This window comes from Leopardus geoffroyi, chromosome B4 (genome assembly GCF_018350155.1).
Source record: "Leopardus geoffroyi isolate Oge1 chromosome B4, O.geoffroyi_Oge1_pat1.0, whole genome shotgun sequence".
Classification (NCBI taxonomy): Eukaryota; Metazoa; Chordata; class Mammalia; order Carnivora; family Felidae; genus Leopardus; species Leopardus geoffroyi.
Window position 1 is genome coordinate 135648069 of NC_059341.1, and position 20631 is coordinate 135668699.

Here is a 20631-nt window from a genome sequence, read left to right on the forward strand (position 1 = left end):
GGCCCATGGCAGATTGCTTCTCCCAACAGCTATATAATTCCTTGCTCACTGTCTGTCTCTCCAGCTAGAGCATAAGACACATGAGAGCAGAGACTTTGTCATTTTGCATGTCCAGCCCTTTAAAAAGTGCCTGGTAGGGGCGCCTGGGTGGCTCAGTCGGTTAAGCGTCCGACTTCAGCCAGGTCACGATCTCGCGGTCCGTGAGTTCGAGCCCCGCGTCGGGCTCTGGGCTGATGGCTCAGAGCCTGGAGCCTGCTTTGGATTCTGTGTCTCCCTCTCTCTCTGCCCCTCCCCCACTCATGCTCTGTCTCTCTCTGTCTCAAAAATAAATAAACGTTAAAAAAAAAAAAAGTGCCTGGTACATGGTAGTCGCTCAGTAATTATTTGTTGAATGAATGGATTGATTTACATCCATTGATCCTTTCATCATTTCCGAGGGCAGACCCAATGCGCCACCCTGAGAATACAGATGAATCAGACATTATCAACTCTGGGGTGGGGGAGTCAGACCCTGATCACACAGTGTGCTCACTGCTGTGATACCTAGAACAACAGAGGCATATTCCCATCTAACCTAAATCCTCACTGCGGACTAAACTGTATTTTGCTTAGAAAGAGCTGGAAATAAATGACTTCATGGAGTCCCTGCCCCAGCACAGATGGGCTTTGATTCCTCCGGCGGAGGGTGTGGAAGAGACTCGCCAAAAGTCTGAGAGTAATGAGTGCTCTGAACATAAAGTAAGGTGGGCTGGAGGACAGGGCAGACATGAAGAAGCTATGTTAGGTCAGGGGAGGCCTCTGGAAGAAGGTGATGTGTTTTCTTTGTCGTTTTGTTAAATTTGTTTTAAAATTTATTTATTTATGTTGAGAGAGAGAGAGGACAGGCAGAGGAGGGACGGAGAAAGAGGGAGAGAGAGGATCCCAAGCAGGCTCCGTGCCACCAGCGCAGCGCCCAATGTGGGGCTTTAAGGCGCGAACCGTGAGATCATGACCTGAGCCGAAACCAAGAGTTGGACGCTTAACCGACTGAGCCACTCGGGGGGCCCCAAGAAGGTGGTGTTTGAGGGACACCTGGGTGGCTCAGTCGATTAAGCGTCCAACTCTTGGTTTCGGCTCAGGTCATGATCTCACAGTTCGTGAGTTCGAGCCCCACATCATCGGGCTCTGCACCGACAGTGCAGAGCCTGCTTGGGATTCTCTCTCCTTCTCTCTCTGCCCCTCCCCTGCTCTCTCTCTCTCTCTCTCTCTGAAAAAATAAATTAATTAAAAAAAAGAGAGAAGGTGATATTTGAGCAGATGCCTGAATTTAGTGAGAGAGGAGCCAGTTCAGTACGTTGAAGAAGAGGCTTTGGGCAGAAAGAGCAGCAACGAGGCCAGTGGCTGAAGTGGATGGAATGAGGAGAAACTGGGGAGAATGAGGTCTCAGAGGTGACTGAGGTCCTTAGAGTATCACAAAGAGATTCTGGCTCCGGTCAGCACCTTCTAGGAGGGGCTGAGCTGAGACCCATTCAATCAACACGTGCTGTGCGCCTGCCTCAGGCCAATGCTGGTGCTGGGCACTAGTGACCCAGGCACCAGAGGTGTCACCCCTGCTTCCGTGGTAGAAGGACAGATAGCAACAACCAAGGCAGCACGGTTGGTGAGGGCCGCCCCAGGGAGCGGAGGAGCCCAGATGCATGAAGGGTCCCTGGGGAGCCATGGCTACACTTCGCTGGGGGAGGTGATTATTGGCTGTGGCGCTAAGATGAGTTGGTGCTTGTCTCACGAAGAGTGCAATACACAATAGTCGTGAGTAGAATCGCACTGTGATGAAGGGTGGGGATTGGCAGGAAGGGCAGACCCAGGCCTGGATGGAAACTCTTGTATCAAGAACACCCAGGGGTGCCTGGGTGGCTCAGTCAGTTGAGCATCTGAATCTTGATTTTGACTCAGGTCACGATCTCAGGGCTCAGTGTGGAGCCTGCTTGGGATTCCCGCCCCCTCCCTCCAACCCCCAGAACACCCAGAGCTGGCAGGGCCGTCAGACGCTCTCTGGGATACTGTCTCTGAAATCAGCTTCTGTGGAACTCTGTGGAGATACCTCAGGGATGCTGGAGGGGACAAGGAGAAGCTGAGTGGGTAGAATCCAGAAAGCCCACCCTGTTATTTCACAGAAGCAGCTCAGGTTTTGTCTCTATTACATATTGAGCTTCCCCTAGTTCTGAAAAAATATCTTTAAAATTTTTTTTTTCAACATTTATTTATTTTTGGGACAGAGAGAGACAGAGCATGAACGGGGGAGGGGCAGAGAGAGAGGGAGACACAGAATCAGAAACAGGCTCCAGGCTCTGAGCCATCAGCCCAGAGCCCGACGCGGGGCTCGAACTCACGGACCGCGAGATCGTGACCTGGCTGAAGTCAGACGCTTAACAGACTGCGCCACCCAGGCGCCCCTGAAAAAATATCTTTAATGCTTGTTCATTTTTGAGAGAGAGAGAGCACATGCACTCTCAAGTGGGACAGGGACCGAGAGAGGGGGACAGGGGATCCAAAGCAGCCTGATGCTGGGCTTGAACCCACGAACCATGAGATCATGACCTGAGCCAAAGTGGGACGCTTAACCAACTGAGCCACCCAGGCACCCCAAGCTTCCCATAGATTTTCGTGGAAATAAAGAATCCTGTGGCTGGTTTCTCTGTGCCCCTTTGTCTCCCTCCCCAGCTCTGATCTGTTCTCCTACTCCAAACTGTTGAAAAGCGCTTTGGAGGCTTGGCTCACAATTGTCCAATACTGGAAACAACCCAAATGTCCTTCGGTGGTCAACAGATCAACAAGTTGTGGTATACTGATAAATGGAACAGCATCGGTGAGCAACAAAAGCGTTGTGCTGAGGGAGAGGCCCAGACACAAAAGAGTGCGTATTGTATTTGAGTCCATTTACATGGACCCACCATGGTGGGTACTCAGATTTAGCGCCTGGCACGTAATACGTGCTACCTCGTTGTTTGTTCTTACTCTCTGAGCCTCAGTTTCCCTAACTGTAAAGTGGGGATAAGAAATAGGATCCATTTCTTAAGGTCGCTGCGAATGTTTAACAAGATAATGCCTAAAGGGCTTTCAGCACCAGGCTGCATCAGAACCAGCACTCATGTAACATTACATATTGAGGAGCCCTGAATTGGGCTCTGGGGTGAACGAGGAGCCTGCTTGGGATTCTCCCTCTCTCTCTGCCCCTTCCCTGCTCACATTGTACACGTATGCACGCATGCACTCTTTCTCTCAAAATTAATAAATAAACTTAAGAAATTTAAAAAAAAGAGTTGTATTTGACTCCATGTAATTTGTCTTAATACAAATCCCTCTGTGAACTCAAACTCATTCCCTTTGCCCTATATATGCTGGAGAGGACCTACGACCCTTGCAGGGGTCCAGATGGGCCCAGAGCTGGCAGGGTGTCTGTGGGGTGGGGGACCCAGGGTCCTGAAGGCATCTCCCCCACAGCCTTCCCCACCTGCCTGTCCTCAGATTTCTGGGAACGGACTCTCTGGGGAGGGGGTTCCTTGAAGCCTCTGGCCTCTGGGGCCACTCTGTCCTCCTGAGACAATAACCACTGCTGTTTATGGGATGCACACTGGACGCCTGACACTTTGCTGACACTCTGTCCATAGCACAGGAGGGAGGGCCCAGGCTTGGGGGATGGACCCCTTACCCCACCCCCACTCCCCAGCTTTGTCACTGAGAAGCTGAATGACCTAGATGAAGGAGACGGTAAGCAGCATCACGTCTCTGAGCTGAGGCTGCCTCGTCCCCACATGGGCTGTCAGCACCACTGAGAGCAGAATGAAGTGATGTGTGGGGGTCCTCAGTGCCTGGGAGTCACAGCCATCTGAGGCTCTATCCCAGCCCAGGGGATCTGGGGGGCTGGGTGAGGCAGAACCTGGGTGGGGGCCTGAAGGCCAGGCTAGGCTCTGACTGTGGCATTGTGACTTTCTTGCTGTGTGACCGTGGAAGATGGATAAATGAATTAATATGAATAAAGCACTGAAGCAGTGTCCACATTGGACCAATGTGTCCGGAGTCCCTGTCTCAGAATTGATTCTCTCCTCTATGACATATGGCCCTTGTTGGCTCTACTCGTCATTACTTCTGTGTCCCCACCCGCTTGCCAGGGACCCTCATCTCTCCCTACCCACAAACGGCAAGCCTCCAAACCCTTCCATTTATCTCAGCTGGGGTTCCCTCCTCTCCAGGCTCAGCAACCACGGGACTCAGCAGCCTTCCGGGTGGTTCCCATTCCTCCCCGAATTCTCCCAACCCTGCCCTGTCATTTCTGTACCACGTGCACAGTGCGAGGGATCCAGAAGAGAAGGCTGGTTGCCAGGGCAACGGAGGATAAAGCCCTCGCTCTGCCAGGCTGCTGATTGGCTGAGACACGTCCCGCCTCCTGCCATCCTGAGGGTCGGGGGCAGAGGGAAGTGTCTCCTGGTGGGCAGGGAGACCTACCAGCGTGCCTTGCCAGCCCAGGACTGCCCCCTCCCAGCCCCGTCAGAGTCCTGGGCCTGAGAAGCTCTGTCTCCCACGGGAGGCAGTGGCCTCGCCCTTTCTCTGCCTCCAGCACCCAGGGCTGCTGCAGATAGCAGTGTCTCTGGGGACAGCAGCTACGACTGAGTCCACAGGCCGACATTGAGCCGCTCAGGCCGAGGCGGTGCGCTCAGCACAGAGCCCCTGGAACAGGCATCTGCAGGTCGTGAGGTGGGTCTGCGGACAAGCAGGGGGTGGGGGGAAAGGGGCACCGAGTAGTGCCAATGCCTTGGGGGGAGAGAAAGAGGGGCTCTACGACCCTCACACTGTCTTGGATGGGACTTTGTCTAGAGTGGGGGCTGGAAAATTCCTTATAGATCATCTGGAACCCCCCCCTCCCACCTTGTCATTGTGCATGGGGAACCCTGAAGCCCAGAGAGGGTGAGGAGTAGCCCAAGGTCACACAGAAAGCCAGTGAGTGATTTGTCTCAACTAGGAGAAGGTCTAGGGGTCCTCAGTCTGCCCTAGAATGGTTTTTATCGCAGGGCTAGAGAGGTTGGGGGGCCCTAAGCTGGGCTCCACAGATTCACATCATTGCAGCCAAAATTGCTACAACTCTGCCTAAGTTCCTCATTCTCATGTTTAAGCTGCAGGGGGACTGGGGTCCTGCCTGTAGCCAAGGGTGGGACACAAATCTTTTGGCCTCAGTCAGGTTAGTTTGGAGCAGCCTTCCTGCTTGGGAGCCCCCTTTCCCAACTTCCCCTCAATAGGCAACGCCAAGCAATTCTGAACTCTTTGGCTTTCCAGAAAGGCAGATGGTTAGGAGGGCATGACTAGGGCACCTTGAGACATCGTGCTTCGGAATAGCCAACGGGGACCCGGGGGGCCAGGGGCAGGCCCCAGGATGGCTACCCCTGGGAAGCAGCATCTCTCCCCCCCCCGCCCCCACCCCGGGGTCACAGCCCGCCTTGAAGACCCACCTGGAAGTAATGGGACAAGGGGAGCTGGAGTTTGGAGACAGAGGTCTGAGGAGCTAGGGCTTGTCTTTAGCCTGTCCTGGAGGTCGCTCCATCTGTCCCCTCTCTTCCCTCCCTCAGAAGCCACCGGGGACCTCTGCTCATTTCATTCTGCTCAGGGGTCTTTACCCACCCCACAGGACTCAAACCTCAGGCCATCTCAGGGGGTTTAGGGTCCAGCTCTTAGCTCCCTTCCAATTGGGCAACCCAGGGCAAGTTAGTGAACCCGTGTGGGCCTCAGTTTCTTCATCTGTAAAATGTAGCCATTAACACCTACCCCACAGGCCCCGTATAAGGTTTGTGAACACATTCTAAGAATATTCTCCCTGCCTGGGCAGGCAGAGGTGGGGCTTTTCATCCTACTCCTTTTATATACCTTAGGAAGGGTTTGAGGGTAAGTTAATGGGTCCTGCTTTATCCCATTTCTGGAAGAGATGGTCTGTGATCTGGCTTTTGAAGTACGAATAGAAGTTTGTCACCTGAACACAGTACAAAGGAGATTCCGGGGAAAATGAAAGCATATGAAAGATAGACACTGTATGATACGCAGGTGCACATAGGTGACTGGCAAGCAGTTCGAGATGATGCCAGGTAGGCCAGGAGATGAGGTTGGGGAGGTTGGCAGAGCACAGATGTGGGTATCTCTGGGTCATTCTAAGGGGTCTGTGTGTATGTAACATTTAGGAGGCACCTTGCACCCGCTGCCCTTCATGTTCCTGCTTTCCTGCCACTGGTTCACTGGAAATAATAGGTAATGTTACATGAGTGCTGGTTCTGATGCAGCCTGGTGCTGAAAGCCCTTTAGGCATTATCTTGTTAAACATTCGCAGCGACCTTAAGAAATGGATCCTATTTCTTATCCCCATTTTACAGTTAGGGAAACTGAGGCTCAGAGAGTAAGAACAAACAACGAAGTAGCACGTATTATGTGCCAGGCACTAAATCTGAGTATTTTACATAAATTAACCCACTGAACTGTCACAACAGCCATACGGTCTAGGTGGGTGCTATTTTCATTCCCACTTTCCAGATGTGGAAACCCAAGGCCCAAGGATTTGGGGCCGGTGCTTGTGTCCAGAGTCTTATAATTATGATTTGGGGCATGGGCCTGAATTCGAGAGCCTGTGCAGACCCTGTTGATATCAACGAGATCCCCTGGGGATTGGGTGTTTGTTCACCAAACCACACCCTGCCAGGATGTGCGGGTGGCTGGGGACCCACTCATCTGTGAGGGCTTGGCAAGCAGCAGCCTCTGAGACCGCACAGTCAGGGCCGGGAGGGGTGGCAAGGAGGAGGCATAGCCCATGTCGTCCTTTACTGAGTGCTCTGTTAGTGTCCCCTTCCACAGGGGACAATGATGCTGAGGCCCAGAGAGGTTAGGCAACTTGCCTGAGGGCACATAATGCCTGAGAGGGGATTGAACCAGGCCTGGCCTTCGGTTATATATAAGCTTCTGAAAGGGTGGGTAGGAGCCAGCTGGTCCCCCCACCCCACCCTGTGATGGGGGCAGCTCTGTTCTTGGCGGGCGCAGGGGGCAGGGGGCAGGCTGCTGAGCCACTGCCCTCCACTCTCCTGGGCCTCAGCCGTCCCATCTGTAAGGTGATGCTCACCCCTCCTGGCTGTGCGAAGCCTGCGCACCTCCCTCCGGGCTGGCAGGTGGGCCAAGGGGCGCCTCCGCCAGTACTCACCGCCCGTGTCTCGGCAGCTGAGGCCGCCGCGATGCCGCACTTCCTGGACTGGTTCGTGCCCGTGTACCTGGTCATCTCCGTGCTCATCCTGGTGGGCTTCGGCGCCTGCATCTACTACTTCGAGCCTGGCCTGCAGGAGGCGCACAAGTGGCGCATGCAGCGCCCCCTGGTGGACCGTGACCTCCGCAAGACCCTGATGGTCCGCGACAACTTGGCCTTCGGAGGCCCAGAGGTCTGAGCTGACCCGCGCCGGGCACCGGGTGCCCTCCCCCGCCTCGCCCAGCCTGGAGACCCTGAGGCAGAGAGAGGACAACGTCTGCTCCTCCGGGCCACCCCTCTGGAGCTGGGCCCTCCCAGCAGAAGCTTCTGGGTGCCCCGGGTGGACACTGGCTGCACCTGGTGAGATAGGGGCACCTGGGTGTCTTGAGGTGTCACTGCTGCTGGCCCGGGGCTTGCTTTCCACCTCAAGCCAGTTCTCTCCACACCTGCCCTCCCCAGCTCTGGGTTTATCCCCCGCTGGCCTCCAGTGCCTTTGTGCTGCCCAGCACTCTCGCCCCTCACCTGGAGTCAGGCACCGCTGCCCCTGCCTGTCCTAAGTGTCTAGATTCCCACTTCCCCACTGAATCCCCGGTGACACTCAACGGCCCGCTCCACCCGAGGAGGCAACCTCCCTGCAGCCTCACATGGCAGGCTTCAAAGCTGACCCAAGGGAAAGGCCCCATTTGGAGGGGTGTCTGCTCCTTCCAGTTCAGCCCCACCCCTTTGGACTCAGACTTGGCAATGGTGAGCGTGTGTGACAGGGTGTGCAGAGGGGTGAGACCACAGAGGATGGAGGGGTGTGTGTGTGTGAAAGAGAGAGAGACAGAGAGACCAGAGAGAGAGTCTGGGAGGGGGGAGTGGGGAGGGGGACAGGCAGGTGTGTATGTGTAAGAGGGAGAGCGGGGGCCCCAAGCAGGGCAGGAGGTGGCGGGGACAGGGCGAGCCTGTGATAGGCTGCCCACAGCGGTTCTCACCTCCCTCCCTGTGCCAGGCTTCCCTACTCTCTCCTTCCCCAAGGTCCCTGCCCTGTACTGCAGCCCCCAGCACCATCCCCCTGCCCACCCAACCCCACCAGGGAGCCCTCCTCCTTTGTGGAACACTGTTGCCTCATTTGGGATGTCGAGTAGCAGCCTGTCTCACTCTCCTCCTCTGGGGCTTCCCTCTTAGTTTTTTTGCAATAATAAAGACTTCATGACTATTTCTGCAGGACTGTCTCCTTTCCTGAAGGTAGGGTCATGTCTGTCATCTCACTGGATCTTCATAAAAAAAAAACAACAACACATAATAATGCCATAAAAAAACCCTTTGTAGGGATGGGGACACTTATTTCAGAGAGGGTAGGTAAAGTAATTTCTCAGCAGCAGCACTATTGACATTTTAGCCCAGATCATTCTTTTTTTTTTTTCATTAAAATTTTATTTTTATTTTTATTTATTTTCAGTGAGAGAGAGACAGAGTGTGAGTGGGGGAGGGGCAGAGAGAGAGGGAGACACAGAATCCGAAGCAGGCTCCAGGCTCTGAGCTGTCAGAGCAGAGCCCAACTCGAGGCTCTAACCCAAGAACCCTGAGATCATGACCTGAGCCGAAGTCAGATGCTTAACTGACTGAGGCACCCAAGTGCCCCTAGCCCAGATCATTCTTTGTTGTGGGAGACTGCCCTGTGTGTTGTGGGATAATGAGCATCTCTGGTTTCCATCCACTAGAAACCAGTAGCTCTCACCCCCTCCCCCTACTTGGGACAACCAAACCAGTAGCTGGAGTACATGAAGCAGAGTACCAGTTAGGATATGGATTCAGGCACAGAGACGCGAAAACAACAGGGCCTTAAACCAAATAGAATGTTTTTTCTCACAGCACCTTTCATGGGAAGTTTTCTGGAGCTGGTCTGATGGCTGGTTCCACACATGTCCAGGGATCTGTGCTTCTCTGTGGCTATTCCCCGTGCCTGGCATGATGCCTTGGTTGGCAAAATCCAGAGGGCTCGCTTGCACCCCCAGCAGCAAGGTGGAGGGAAGTGTGACCCCTTCCTTCCTTGGAGGACACTCCATGATGGCCGTCCCCTTCCCACCCCCTTACATCCTACTGCTCAATACTTAGGCATATGGCTACTTCTAGCTGGAAGGGAGGCTGGGAAGTATATTCTTTAGCCGGGGGGCTGTATGTTCACTTAAAAGGTCCACCTCTTGTGCTTGCTTTGGCAGTGCATATACTAAAATTAGAACGATACAGAGAGTATTAGCATGACCCCTGTGCAAGGATGACACACAAATTCATAAAGTGTTCCTTATTTTTGGCACATGCACCCCCATGTTTATAGCAGCACTATCAACAATAGCCAAAGTATGGAAAGAGCCCAAATGTCCATCGATGGATGATTGGATGAAGAGGATGTGGTACATAGATACAATGGAGTATTACTGGGCAATCAAAAAGAATGAAATCTTGCCATTTGCAACTACGTGGATGGAACTGGAGGGTATTATGCTAAGCGAAATTAGTCAGAGAAAGACAAAGATCATATGACTTCACTCATACGAGGACTTTAAGATACAAAACAGATGAACATAAGGGAAGGGAAGCAAAAATAATATAAAAAGTGGAGGGGGACAAAACATCAGAGACTCTTAAATATGGAGAACAAACAGAGGGTTACTGGAGGAGGTGTGGGAGAGGGGATGGGCTCAATGGGGAAGGGGCATTAAGGAATCTACTGAAATCATTGTTGCACTATATGCTAACTAACTTGGATGTAAATTAAAAAAAAAAGTCCACCTCCTTGGGGTGCCTGCGTGGCTCAGTCGGTTAAGCGCCCCACAACTTTTGATTTCAGCTTACGTCATGATCTCCAAGTCTTGAGATCAAGCCCCTCATCGGGCTCTGCACTGGGCGTGGAGCCTGCTGGAGATCTTCTCTTTCCCTCCCCCTCTGCCTGTACCCTGCTCCTGTGTGTGTGTGTGTGTGTGTGTGTGTGTGTGCGCGCGCGCTCTCTCTCTCTCAAAACAAAACAAAACAAAACAAACAAACAAAAACCCAAACTTCTGCCTCCTTGAAAGGGGGAGAACACGTGGGCACAACCACCATTCTATCGTCATAGGGATTTGCTGAGGTCACAGGGCAGTGGGCTGAGATTTGGACCAGAAATCCTGACCCCAGACCAGGGCTCACTCTTGCACAGGCCCCATCTAAGGAACGAAGGAAAGCAAAAGTTGCCTCGAGGGCTGGAGCTGCTCTTCCTTCAGGGGGCAAACCGGGTCTTGTATACACCATCTTGCAGAGCCGGGCTGGGGTGAGGCCAGAGAGGCGCCTCGGGCTCACACCCAGGTGCCCCCTTCAATCCTGTGCCCTCGGTGCGTCTCTGGCTTCACCCGAGCCTGGCCCTGCTGTGCCTGCCCCTCCGGCAGGGCATTCTGCAGCTTGGAGAGATTTTCCCACCCCCTCCCCGACCACGCGGCTGCCCCTCACTGCCACCCAGCCCTTGTGCAGGCACAAGACACCAAAGTGAAAACAGCTGAAATAAAAGGGTTCGGTTCCAGACTCACACTTGGCTGGAACCCTAGGGCTCAAGGATGTCGCCAGGACATGCCATGTCTCCGTCTGTCTCTTTGTCTCCCTCAGTCCTGGTTTCCTTTGTGCGGGCATTCTCCACCGGGTGGTAAGGTTCCCCTGGGAGTCCCAGGCTCCCACAGCCCTTGGCGCCCTCATTTCAGGGGAGGGCATGCATCTTGTTGCGGTGAAATCCCAGGGGATGAACTCGCATTGGCCCCCAGGGCACATGAGTTGAGGGCGTGGGGTGCCCCGATTGCCCGGCAGCTCTGGTGCCCACCACTGCAGCCAGGGGCAGTCAGCCTACTGATCACATGGTCCGAGGAGGGGGGCAGGGGGAGGCAGTGGCAGTTGCCTAAAAGAGGGAACGGGTGCCAGGTGAAAGATAGTGGGACTGAGAACGTTTTACAGAGGAGGAAATAAGTACAGAGAGAACCCACCCAGGCCATCCAGAGGGTTCCACCACCTGGGTTTGCAGCATGAGGGAGGGGAAGGGTGGACAGGAAAGCCCAGAGTCTGGTGAGCATATGATGGGGGCTCTGAGTCTGGCTGTCGGGGCGGGCAGGGTGCGGCAGAAGTAGGCGGGCGGGTGAGTGGGCTCTCTGGGGACCCACTGGAGGGTGGAGCCCTTCCAGGGCCTTAAAGATCACCCCACACAAGAATGGAGGGGGGACCAGCCCCACCCACCGGGTAGCCGGTCCCGATCTGCCTCGGTTTCTCTGGCTGGGCCAGCCCCAATGTATCTGGGCTCCCTTCCCTGAGGGGGATAAACTTCTTATCTTCTGAGGCTCTGGGTTTCACGAGCTCAGTGAGCAGAGGTGTGAGGCCTGGGGCTGAGAGCCGGGGCACCAGGGCTAGAAGCTCAGTGCTATTCATTTATCAGAAAACTGTCTCCCAGCCCTGGTCAGAGGCAGGACCAGAAAGGGCCCAAGCACATGCCCTGTGCATGGGTGCAAGAAACATCATAGATCCCAACTCCACTGGCTTGGGCAAGAAGGGGAAGTTTCCATGAGGACACTGGGGTGTTCAGACCCTGCAGGACAGGAAAGCAGCAGACGTCAGGACAACGAGAACCAGGCACTCAGACTCACATCAATAAGAAAAAAAATTTTTTTTAATTTTATTTATTTATTTTGAGAGAAAGAGAGAGAGCATGAGCAGGGGAGGGGCAGAGAGAGGGAGAGAGAGAGAATCCCAAGCAGGCTCTGCACTGTCCACACAGAGCCCAATGCCGGCTCGAACTTATGAACCGTGAGATCATGACCTGAGGTGAAATCAGGAGTCGGACGCTTAACCGACTGAGCCACCCAGGCGCCCCGTTTCTCACACCATTTTTTATTCTTGCTTCTGCACACCTATTTCATGAGTCACCACCTGACCCCCTGATCATGGCCCCCTGCTGTCCAAGTTTGATATCCTACCTGCTCCAGCCATCGGTGTCAGTTATCTGTCCCTCTCTCTGGCCTCAAGCCCAAGTATCTCACGGGAGGGATTCACTGGCTCATTCTAGGTCAGACGCCTATTTTAAACCAGTCATCCAAGGCTGGGGCAGTGTCCCATGTATGGCCCAGCTTGGGTCAGGGCCCACCTGGACCAACATGGCCCCAGGCTGGGGTCATCTCAAAACAAGGCGGTTCTCTTGGGTGTTGGCAGAGGGGAGAGTTCAGCAGAAATCATGTAAATTGTCCCCTGACCCCCAGTCCAAACACACCAAAAAGGCTCTGTTGGATGTGGATTGGGCTGGACTGGCTGGGCCTGGGAGGACCTCAGGCTAGACCCGGCCTACAGCCAGATTGTTGTGTTACCCAACACAGTGTTTTGGAGAAAAAAAAAAAAGAAAAAAGAAAGAAAATTAATTGGCAACATTTATGTCAGGAGATTTCACGTGAAAAATCTTTTTCCGACTCCTCTTCAAAAATAAAACTTCGGGGGCACCTGCGTGGCTCAGTCAGTGAAGCATCCGATTCTTGGTTTCGGCTCAGGACATGATCTCGTGTTTTCGTGGGTTTGAGCCCTGCGTTGGGCTCTGCGCTGGCAGCACGGAGCCTGCTTGGGATTCTCTGTCTCCCTCTCTCTCTGCCCGCCCAGCCCACTTGCACTGTCTCTGTCTCTCTCAAAATAAATAAATGAACTTGAAAAAAAAAAAAAAGACTTAAAAAAATAAATAAAAAGACTTCTGGCCACACTGGGTCAGAAGAGTGAATGTGTTCAAGGTTATAAACTCATAACCTCCTCAGGGAGGACGTTGACTGTGACCCCACGTGAGGCTTGGGCAGTGGCCAATCCTTCTCATAGGACGTCTGCCTCTGTACAAGGGCTGCCGAGGAGAAGGCTGAGCCTCAGAGAGGGTCTCCTGCTCTTAAACCTGGGCCCTTTCCCAGTTCCCAGGGCTTCTTACATAAATGTCTATTTACACCTGCTCTTCTCATAAAGAACACAAGAAGATTTCTGTTAAAGAAGCCACACATACGTGGGGGTGAGAAGAAGCGTTCCAACTCTCACCCCTGCTGTCATACTATTACTTATCTCTGAGCTTCCTGGCAGCCAGAGGGAAAGAAGAAACACAAAGAGGTCATTTTATTCTTTTTATGTGACAGAAGGGAGAGGCTGAATCTTCATGAAAGACAAATTTCTGGTTCTAGATACTAAAAAGAAATGTCTCATATGGGATGTTGACACAACAAACTGCATTCTCAGCATTTTTTACAAGGGGGAGGGTTGACCCAGATAGCAGAGCCTACAGAAAGAGGCCAGTGCACGAAGACAGATTTTTTTCATCTGCCAGGGCATGCTAGAGGACCGCACTGGGAGCACCTTGGGGTCAGGACCTGACAGTAGTAAATCCTATAAAGCTGTCCATTTACATTGCACGTCCTTGGGCAAGCTTCCTTGGCTCTCGGACACACACGTGAATTCACCGAGCATTTCTGTGTGCCAGGCACTGAGAACCACAGGTGATTAAAGCCCAGATAAATGTCCGCCGCCAGTGCCAGTGGGGCAGTGCTCAGCTCATGGCAGGTTCTCCATGGAAAAATAACCTGCCGGTTATTTCCTTATCCCTGCTTCGCCTGCCCCACTGGTTGTGGCAAATGTTAAGACCCTACAGAGGCGTGTCACATACCTGCTCTACGCCAGCACTAGGCCTGGCACCAAGAATACAATGACGAAGAAGAAGAAGTCTCTGTATCAAAGGAGCTCACAAACTGGAGGGGAGGACAGATGTGTAAACGAATTTCAAAAGTGTGATTGCAGCAGGAGAAGTATGTACGAGAAACTGAAGACAACCGAAGACATGCCTACTCTCGTGGATGGGGTTTGTCAAGGAACGCTTCCTGAAGGATATAGTCACTCAGCTGGGTTTTGAAGGCTGAATAAGAGTTTTCCCTAAGGGGAAAAGGAGTCAGCAAGTGCAGACCCATAAAGGCTCGAAAGAACCCCGTCCTCGCTGGAAACTGTGAGTGGTGGGGCGCCTCGGTGGCTCAGTCGGTTAAGCGTCCAACTCTTGATTTCAGCTTAGGTTCGTGGGATCGAACCCCGCATCAGGCTCTACACTGACATCGCGGAGCCTGCTTGGAATTCTCTCTCTCTCTCTCTCTCTCTCTCTCTGCCCCTCCCTCTGCTCGTGTGTGTTCTGTCTCTCAAAAATGAATAAACATGAAAAACAAAACAAAACAAAAAACACCTGTGAGTGGTATCATGTGTTTGAAGCACAGAATGTCAGTGAGTAAGTCAGTGAGTAAGTGGTGGGAGGGGAGACTGAATGAGCAGAAGGCGGTTTTTCAAGTAAGGTTTAGATCCAAGGAGAGAACCTGATGACTTTCCAATTGCTTGCCTCCTCCAGGAAGACTTCCCTGACCCCACGAGTAGCTTTCCCCATTACAGCCCTAATCTCGTAGTGTGATTTTGTTCGTATGTCTGTAGAGAGCAGCAATGGTGCCTCTTCTTCTCAGACCACACCCTGCCTGGCACTGGGCAGGGCCTCCATGAAAGCATGCTTTTTGAATGAATGGGCTCGTCTCTGGAAGTCCTGCCAGGGGCTACCCATCTGCTTAGATGCTAAGATTTTAGAATGGCTCAGAGCCTTCCTGGGGGCCAGGGGGAAAAAAAAAACAACTGTTGTGCAGGTTTTTAAATGTTTGGGGGGGTTTTGCAGAGTCCTGAGAGCTTTCCTTTCCCACCAGCTGGGAGCTGTCAGGATATGGTGGGTGTGTCTGGGCCAGGCCCAGAACAGGAGGACAAGAGGCGGGAATGTGCAGGGTCCCTGCGTAGGAATGGTTGCAATGTTCGGACTCCAGTCCTGGAGGGTGATACAGGCTTTTCATTGTTCCACGCCCTCGGCTCTCCACTCTGGCGGGGCGGGAAGGGCTTGGAAAGGCCAGAGACCAGCTTTGGGAGGAGGGCAGAGGCTTCAGGCTTCCTCAAAAGACCATCACACTGTCAGTCAACACACTCACAGAGAACGTTAGGTGGGCAAAGCCCCATTTCTTCCTCCCCATATAGTAGGAGGGACTCTTCCTCCCTTCCTTCCAGCCACTGGTTCCTTCCTTCCATTTCTTCCATTCCATTTCTCTTCCTTCCATTTCTCTTCCTCCCTCCCTCCCTCCCTCCCTTCCTTCCTTCCAGCCACTGGTTCATTGTGTGAATCTCTGCAAGTCCATTTCCCTGCAGCTGTAAGCAGGTGGAATTGATGTGGACGTCACAGGAAATCATAAGGGTAAATACAAAAGGAAAACAGAATTACAAGGTAACAGTTTTAATGGCTAACGTGGATGGATTTCATTGCCCTAATCTCGTAGGGCTTCTCACTGTATTCCCACAACCTTGCAAGTGGGTCATCAGTCCCGTTCATCAAATATTTCTGGCTCTTCAACTCTCGTGTATAGTAGGGTTAACCTCTCTACCTCCTTGTGGTGGGTGGGGCCATGCGACTAATTCTCGCCAGTGAGTTGTGATCAGATGTGAGTCCAGGCCAAAGCATTTCTCTTCCTCCCTTCCTTCCTTCCTTTTTCTTTCTTTCTTCCTTTTTCTATCTTTCCCTTTCTTTCTTTCTTTCTTTCTTTCTTTCTTCTTTCTTTCTTTCTTTCTTTCTCTTTCTTTCTTTCTTTTTAAATTTATTTAAGTTCTCTCTACAACCAACGTGGATTTTGAACTCACAACCCCGAGATCAAGAGCGGCACACTCTCCAGACTGAGCCAGCCAGGCGCCCTCAGGCCAAAGCATTTCATAGCAAGTGCACAGCTCTCCACTCCCTTCTCCCCTCTCCCACAATGAGGAGAAAGGCTCCAGCACAGGGCTGCTCCATCAGCTTGGGTCCCAAAGTCAAGATGACTCAGAGCAGAGCCTCCATGGATCCAAACCAGTGTGGACGTGAGAAATGAACGAGAAGTAAATCTTTGTTTTTATAAGCCATTGGGATTTTGGAATTGTTATTGCAGTATAATTTAACCCATGCTGACTGATAATAATCCCCATTTCTACAGATGAAGAGCTCAGAGAGCTTGTGACCTGTTCAAAATCACACAGCTAGAGCAAACCCAAGTTGAATACTCTAAAGCCTGTGCCGCTTGTCTGGGAGGCCACCCCAATGGGTTGGTTTTTTTTTGCTTGGGTGAAAGTCTGTCCTTTGAGGTTACTGCCAGGTTTGTGGATCTTTGGTGGGAAAGGACAGCAGTACAGATGTGAGGTCATTGCCTCGTTGGGCCACTAGAGGGCAGCTTGTCATTACTGGGCAGGCCGTGTCCTCCTGGCCCCCTCAACCCTGGAGGACAGAACAGGGCCGATGGGCAGAGGGGAATACAGACATGAACCAGATTCGCTTCTGGCTCTCAAGGCCCTAACAGCCTGGCAGGTAGCCGGAGGGAGGAATTCTAGATATTTAAGCTAGAGGAGATCACATGCAGGCACTGGGACCTATTCACAAAGGCAACCGAGGCCCAGAAAGGCAAGTGACCTCATGACTCATTTGCCAAAGTGGGGAGAGAATCCAGGACTCCTGACTTCTTCTCAGGGTTTCTTCATCTCAGAGATAATGCAATCCACTGGGGGTGACCAGTAAAGTCTCCCCCTGCCCAATCTGTCCATGCAGAACTGTGCTGTCCCCTCCCCAAACACCTCCGTTCTTCCTCAAGTTCGGCTGGTCCCCAGGCCTCAAAGCAAGAAGGGACGGGGCAGGAACTCCAGCCAGCTTCCCTCCCCCACCCACCGGACTCCAGCAGGTGTTGCCCTGGTAACCAGAGAACAACCAAGTTTGAAAAGAAAGGCTGAACGCGAGAGAACGGATGAACCACATATTCACCATTCACTCATTCATTCGTTCGCTCATTCACTCCTTCTACAGACACTTATGAGGCTGACTCTTGCCAGGCCCTAGGACCCAGAGAAAAGAAAATTCAGGCTCCTCAGAACTGTCCGAGACGACAGCACAAATTAAAATGAAATAAAATAAACAATTCAGTTCCTCGGTCACTGTGGCCACATTTTAAGTGCTCAATAGCCACCAGTGGCTAGTGGCTGTCACATTGGATAGCGCAGATATAGAACATTTCCATTATCACAGAATGTTCTATGGGCCAGCACGGCTCCAGAAGCTCACTCACTACGGAGAGCAATACACAGGAAAATCGACCTGACCTCACAGCATTGTGTGGGCTGTGGTGTGCTCATCAGCAAAAAGCAGGTGACCAGGCGGAGATTACAGGAGATGCCAGGAGAATGCTTAGCCTACTTCCTGGCTCAGGGTGAGTGCTGGAAAGATGTCATCCACCATCTCTGCGGTGTTACCGTAAGGACCTATGTCCCCATCTTCCTGAGCCGACTGTGAGCTCCTGCCCAGCCCTGGCACAGTGTTTGGAGGATAGTAAGTGTTCAGTAAATGGCAGCATTATTAGCACCATCATCATCATTACTATTGGTATGATGGAGGCAGATGAGAGCACCGCCCAGCCCACAGCGTGGGTCTCCTCAGGCCCAGGGCTGGGTCATCTTTACCTCTTCGGGGCCTTAGTACAGGGTCCAGTGGGAGCCAGGAGGGGCTCAGGGGACTGGTGTTAAAGCAGACAGCCCCTGCTTTAGCTCGCCCCAGAAAAGAACTCAGCTGGGTGGACAAGATGGCTCAAAGGTCACAGAACTAAACGGGGGGTGGGGGCAACGCGGAAGGAAATCAGGAGTAAGGATGGTGCTGGGACCACTAGAGTGTGGCTGTATTCGGAGTAGCCTTGTTCTTACTGGAGACATCTCTCAGGAGCCAGGGTCTGTGGGAGACAGAGTAGATTTGGGGAGGCCAGGCAGCAGGGCACCATCCCACCACCCCACCCCTCACCCCATCCCCCCCCACCCCACCTGAAGGTGGCCTTGAGTCCAGGGCAGCCCAGCCTGGCCATTAGGAGCCTCCCATGGCCCTTCAGGATTCCAGAGGCTCAGAGCAGCCATTCACTGACGCCCACTGCTGAGAAACCAGCCCCTCCCTGCCCCAGAGCCAGCTCCGCTGGGGATGTAGCTGGTGGGACAGGTCAGGAGAGAGCTGGGCCCTAGGCCTGGGGACTATGGCCTGGGCGCTGAGTGGAGGCCCATGAGGGGGCCAGAGGGAAGAGGCCCCTGAGCTGGTCACACTGGCCAGAGTCTGGGCACAGGGGAGGTGAGAGGCTTGTATCAGCTTCAGCTTCCCAGACTGAGGAGCACTAGACTTCTCTTGTCCTCTGATCAAGGCAGGTGGGTATTTATGTGTGCGTGTTTGGGGGAGTGGGTGGCATAGGACCAAGGGATAGATGACAGGAGTGTAGACTCAGCGAGGGGTGGGGATCTGGTGACACTGGACTAAATGGACCTCAGAAATCCGATCCCCGGGCCTGCTGTCTCTGTGTGGGCGTGCACACTGAGGGTAGACGTTTGGGGTTAAGGGCAGGGTATATGTGCATGTGTCCAGGTATGTGTGGTTGTGAACAAGGGCAGGAGAGCAGGCCTGAGGGACGTGCTCAGTGGGGAGTGACGGAGGCTGGCACAGTCTTGGGTACAAATATGTGGCTGGAGAGGAGCTGGAGTGTCACTGTGAGGGATGAGAAGATCCCTTGCTGCAGACTTTAGGGACCTGGCATTAGGGTCAGTGCGCCTGAGAACTCCTCCTGCCAGCACCGGCCTGCCCCGCCTGCTGTGTTGAAAGCAAGAGAGGGGAGCCTGGGTGGCTCAGTCGGTTAAGCGTTTGACTTCGGCTCAGGTCATGATCTGGAGGGCTGTGAGTTCAAACCCCGCATTGGGCTCTGTGCTGGCCGCTCAGAGCCCGGAGCCTGTTTCAGATTCTGTGTCTCCCTCTCTCTCTGCCCCTGCCCCCCGCTCGTGCTCTGTCTCTCTTGCTCTCAAAGAGAAATAAAACATAAAAAAAAAAAAAAAAAAAAAGAAAGCAAAAGAAACAACTTTGTTACAACAGGTAAGTTGGATGGAGCCCGGGGTGTGTACAGGCTGGCCATCTGGGGGCCTTGGAGCCCACCTTGGGGAATGGCTCATCCACACAGACTACCTGCCACGGTCCTTGACCTCCACCTCTCCCCCCCTCCAGGTGGTTTTTCACTTCCATCCCTGGGCTGGGCAGCCTTCTCCAGCCCCACCCCCAGACACGGAGTTTCAACAGTGTCCCTGCCATTCTCCTGGCCTCCACTTCCGTTCCCCTCTGATCCCTCTGTCATCCTGCATGGGAGTGACCGCTCCCACCAGCAGATCTGACGAGGTCATCTTCCAGGGCTGAGCGTCCTTGTGGCCTGGCTTGGTCTTCACTGCACCCGTGGTTTCTATTCCCTGCACCACCGTCCCACCCCCTACAGCCTAGGACTCCCACAGTGGATTTTCAGGAAGATGCCACACCCTCACTTTTGGGTCTTTGGTGTGAACAACCCCTTGGTCCAACCTTCCTCCTCTGAGGCCCAACACTGAGCTAATGCTTGGTCCAAAGCTCACCTCCAGCTTAGTCCTGCCTGCTTCACTGCCTGGCACCGCTGGGGATGGTAGGGTTCCCCCCGGGGCAGGGACTGTGGCCTGTTCACTGGACAAGCCTCCTCCCGCGAGCACTTGTCTCTTCACCTCCCCAGCCTCACCGTCACCAGGCTCCTCTGCAGCTCCAGCAAATTCTGGCTCCAGCAGCCAGGGGCTTTTTCCTGGTTCTGGGCGGAAGCCCCAGAGGCAGACTCTGTTTCCAAGCCGAATGGGTCATCCCTCGGCCTCCTACCTGGATGCCTGGACTCCTATTTTGGCTACCATGGGTGGGAACCCAGAGCACTCTGGCCCCTCCTGAAAAAGACAGGTAGACAGGCTCCCAATAACCACTGCCCTCCTGCAGGGTCCCTGAACAAGGTCCCTTCAGACCAAGGCCCCAAGACTGGTAGTGCTTTTTTTTTTTTTTTTTTTAACCTTTAGATATCTGTGTTTTTGATAATTAGTATAAAACCCAAGACACTGAGGATCCCACAATTTTATAGCTTGATATATTACAAATTTTCTTTATTTTTTTTAATGTTTACTTTTGAGACAGAGACAAGAGTGTGAGCAGGGGAGGGGCAGAGAGAGAGGGAGACACAGAATCTGAAACAGGCTCCAGATTCTGAGCTGTGAGCACAGAGCCTGACGCGGCGCTCGAACTCACGAACCATGAGATCATGCCCTGAGCCGAAGTCGGACACTTAACCGACTGAGCCACCCAGGCACCCCACAAGTTTTCTTGTAAATGTATTTCTTGTAATATATTTCTGTTTTCTCATTGTTTAAAAATTATATTTAGAGTTAAGCTTTGTATATATGCATATATATTTGCCCATTTTTTTCAATTACAAACCGAACAATTTTTGAAACTATTTCATACCTTA

At 52.9% G+C, this 20631-nt stretch overlaps 1 protein-coding gene and 1 non-coding gene across 4 annotated transcripts; both read left to right on the plus strand.

Annotated features, from left to right (window-relative positions):
* The first annotated feature begins 4376 nt into the window (after window positions 1–4376).
* SMIM45 (small integral membrane protein 45) lies at window positions 4377–8449 on the plus strand. 3 transcript variants are annotated; one of them, XM_045464215.1, is made up of 5 exons: window positions 4377–4731; window positions 5949–6107; window positions 6201–6267; window positions 7222–8050; window positions 8121–8449. In XM_045464215.1, the coding sequence occupies exon 4, from the start codon at window positions 7236–7238 to the stop codon at window positions 7440–7442; it is 207 nt and encodes a 68-aa protein (XP_045320171.1). In that variant the 5' UTR covers window positions 4377–4731; window positions 5949–6107; window positions 6201–6267; window positions 7222–7235; the 3' UTR covers window positions 7443–8050; window positions 8121–8449. The 3 variants fall into 3 exon arrangements, with proteins under 3 accessions (XP_045320171.1, XP_045320170.1, XP_045320169.1); XM_045464214.1 differs by lacking the exon at window positions 5949–6107; XM_045464213.1 differs by lacking the exons at window positions 5949–6107; window positions 6201–6267 and having other exon boundaries at window positions 4386–4731.
* A 981-nt stretch (window positions 8450–9430) lies between these two features.
* LOC123592263 lies at window positions 9431–9535 on the plus strand. The gene has a single exon (XR_006709662.1). It is a non-coding gene; the product is annotated as a U6 spliceosomal RNA (small nuclear RNA).
* The last annotated feature ends 11096 nt before the right edge of the window (window positions 9536–20631 follow it).

What these genes read in the sequence shown, in the direction of transcription:
- SMIM45 (XM_045464215.1), top strand. Translation starts at nt 7,236, where the DNA reads ATGCCGCACTTCCTGGACTGGTTCGTGCCCGTGTACCTGGTCATCTCC.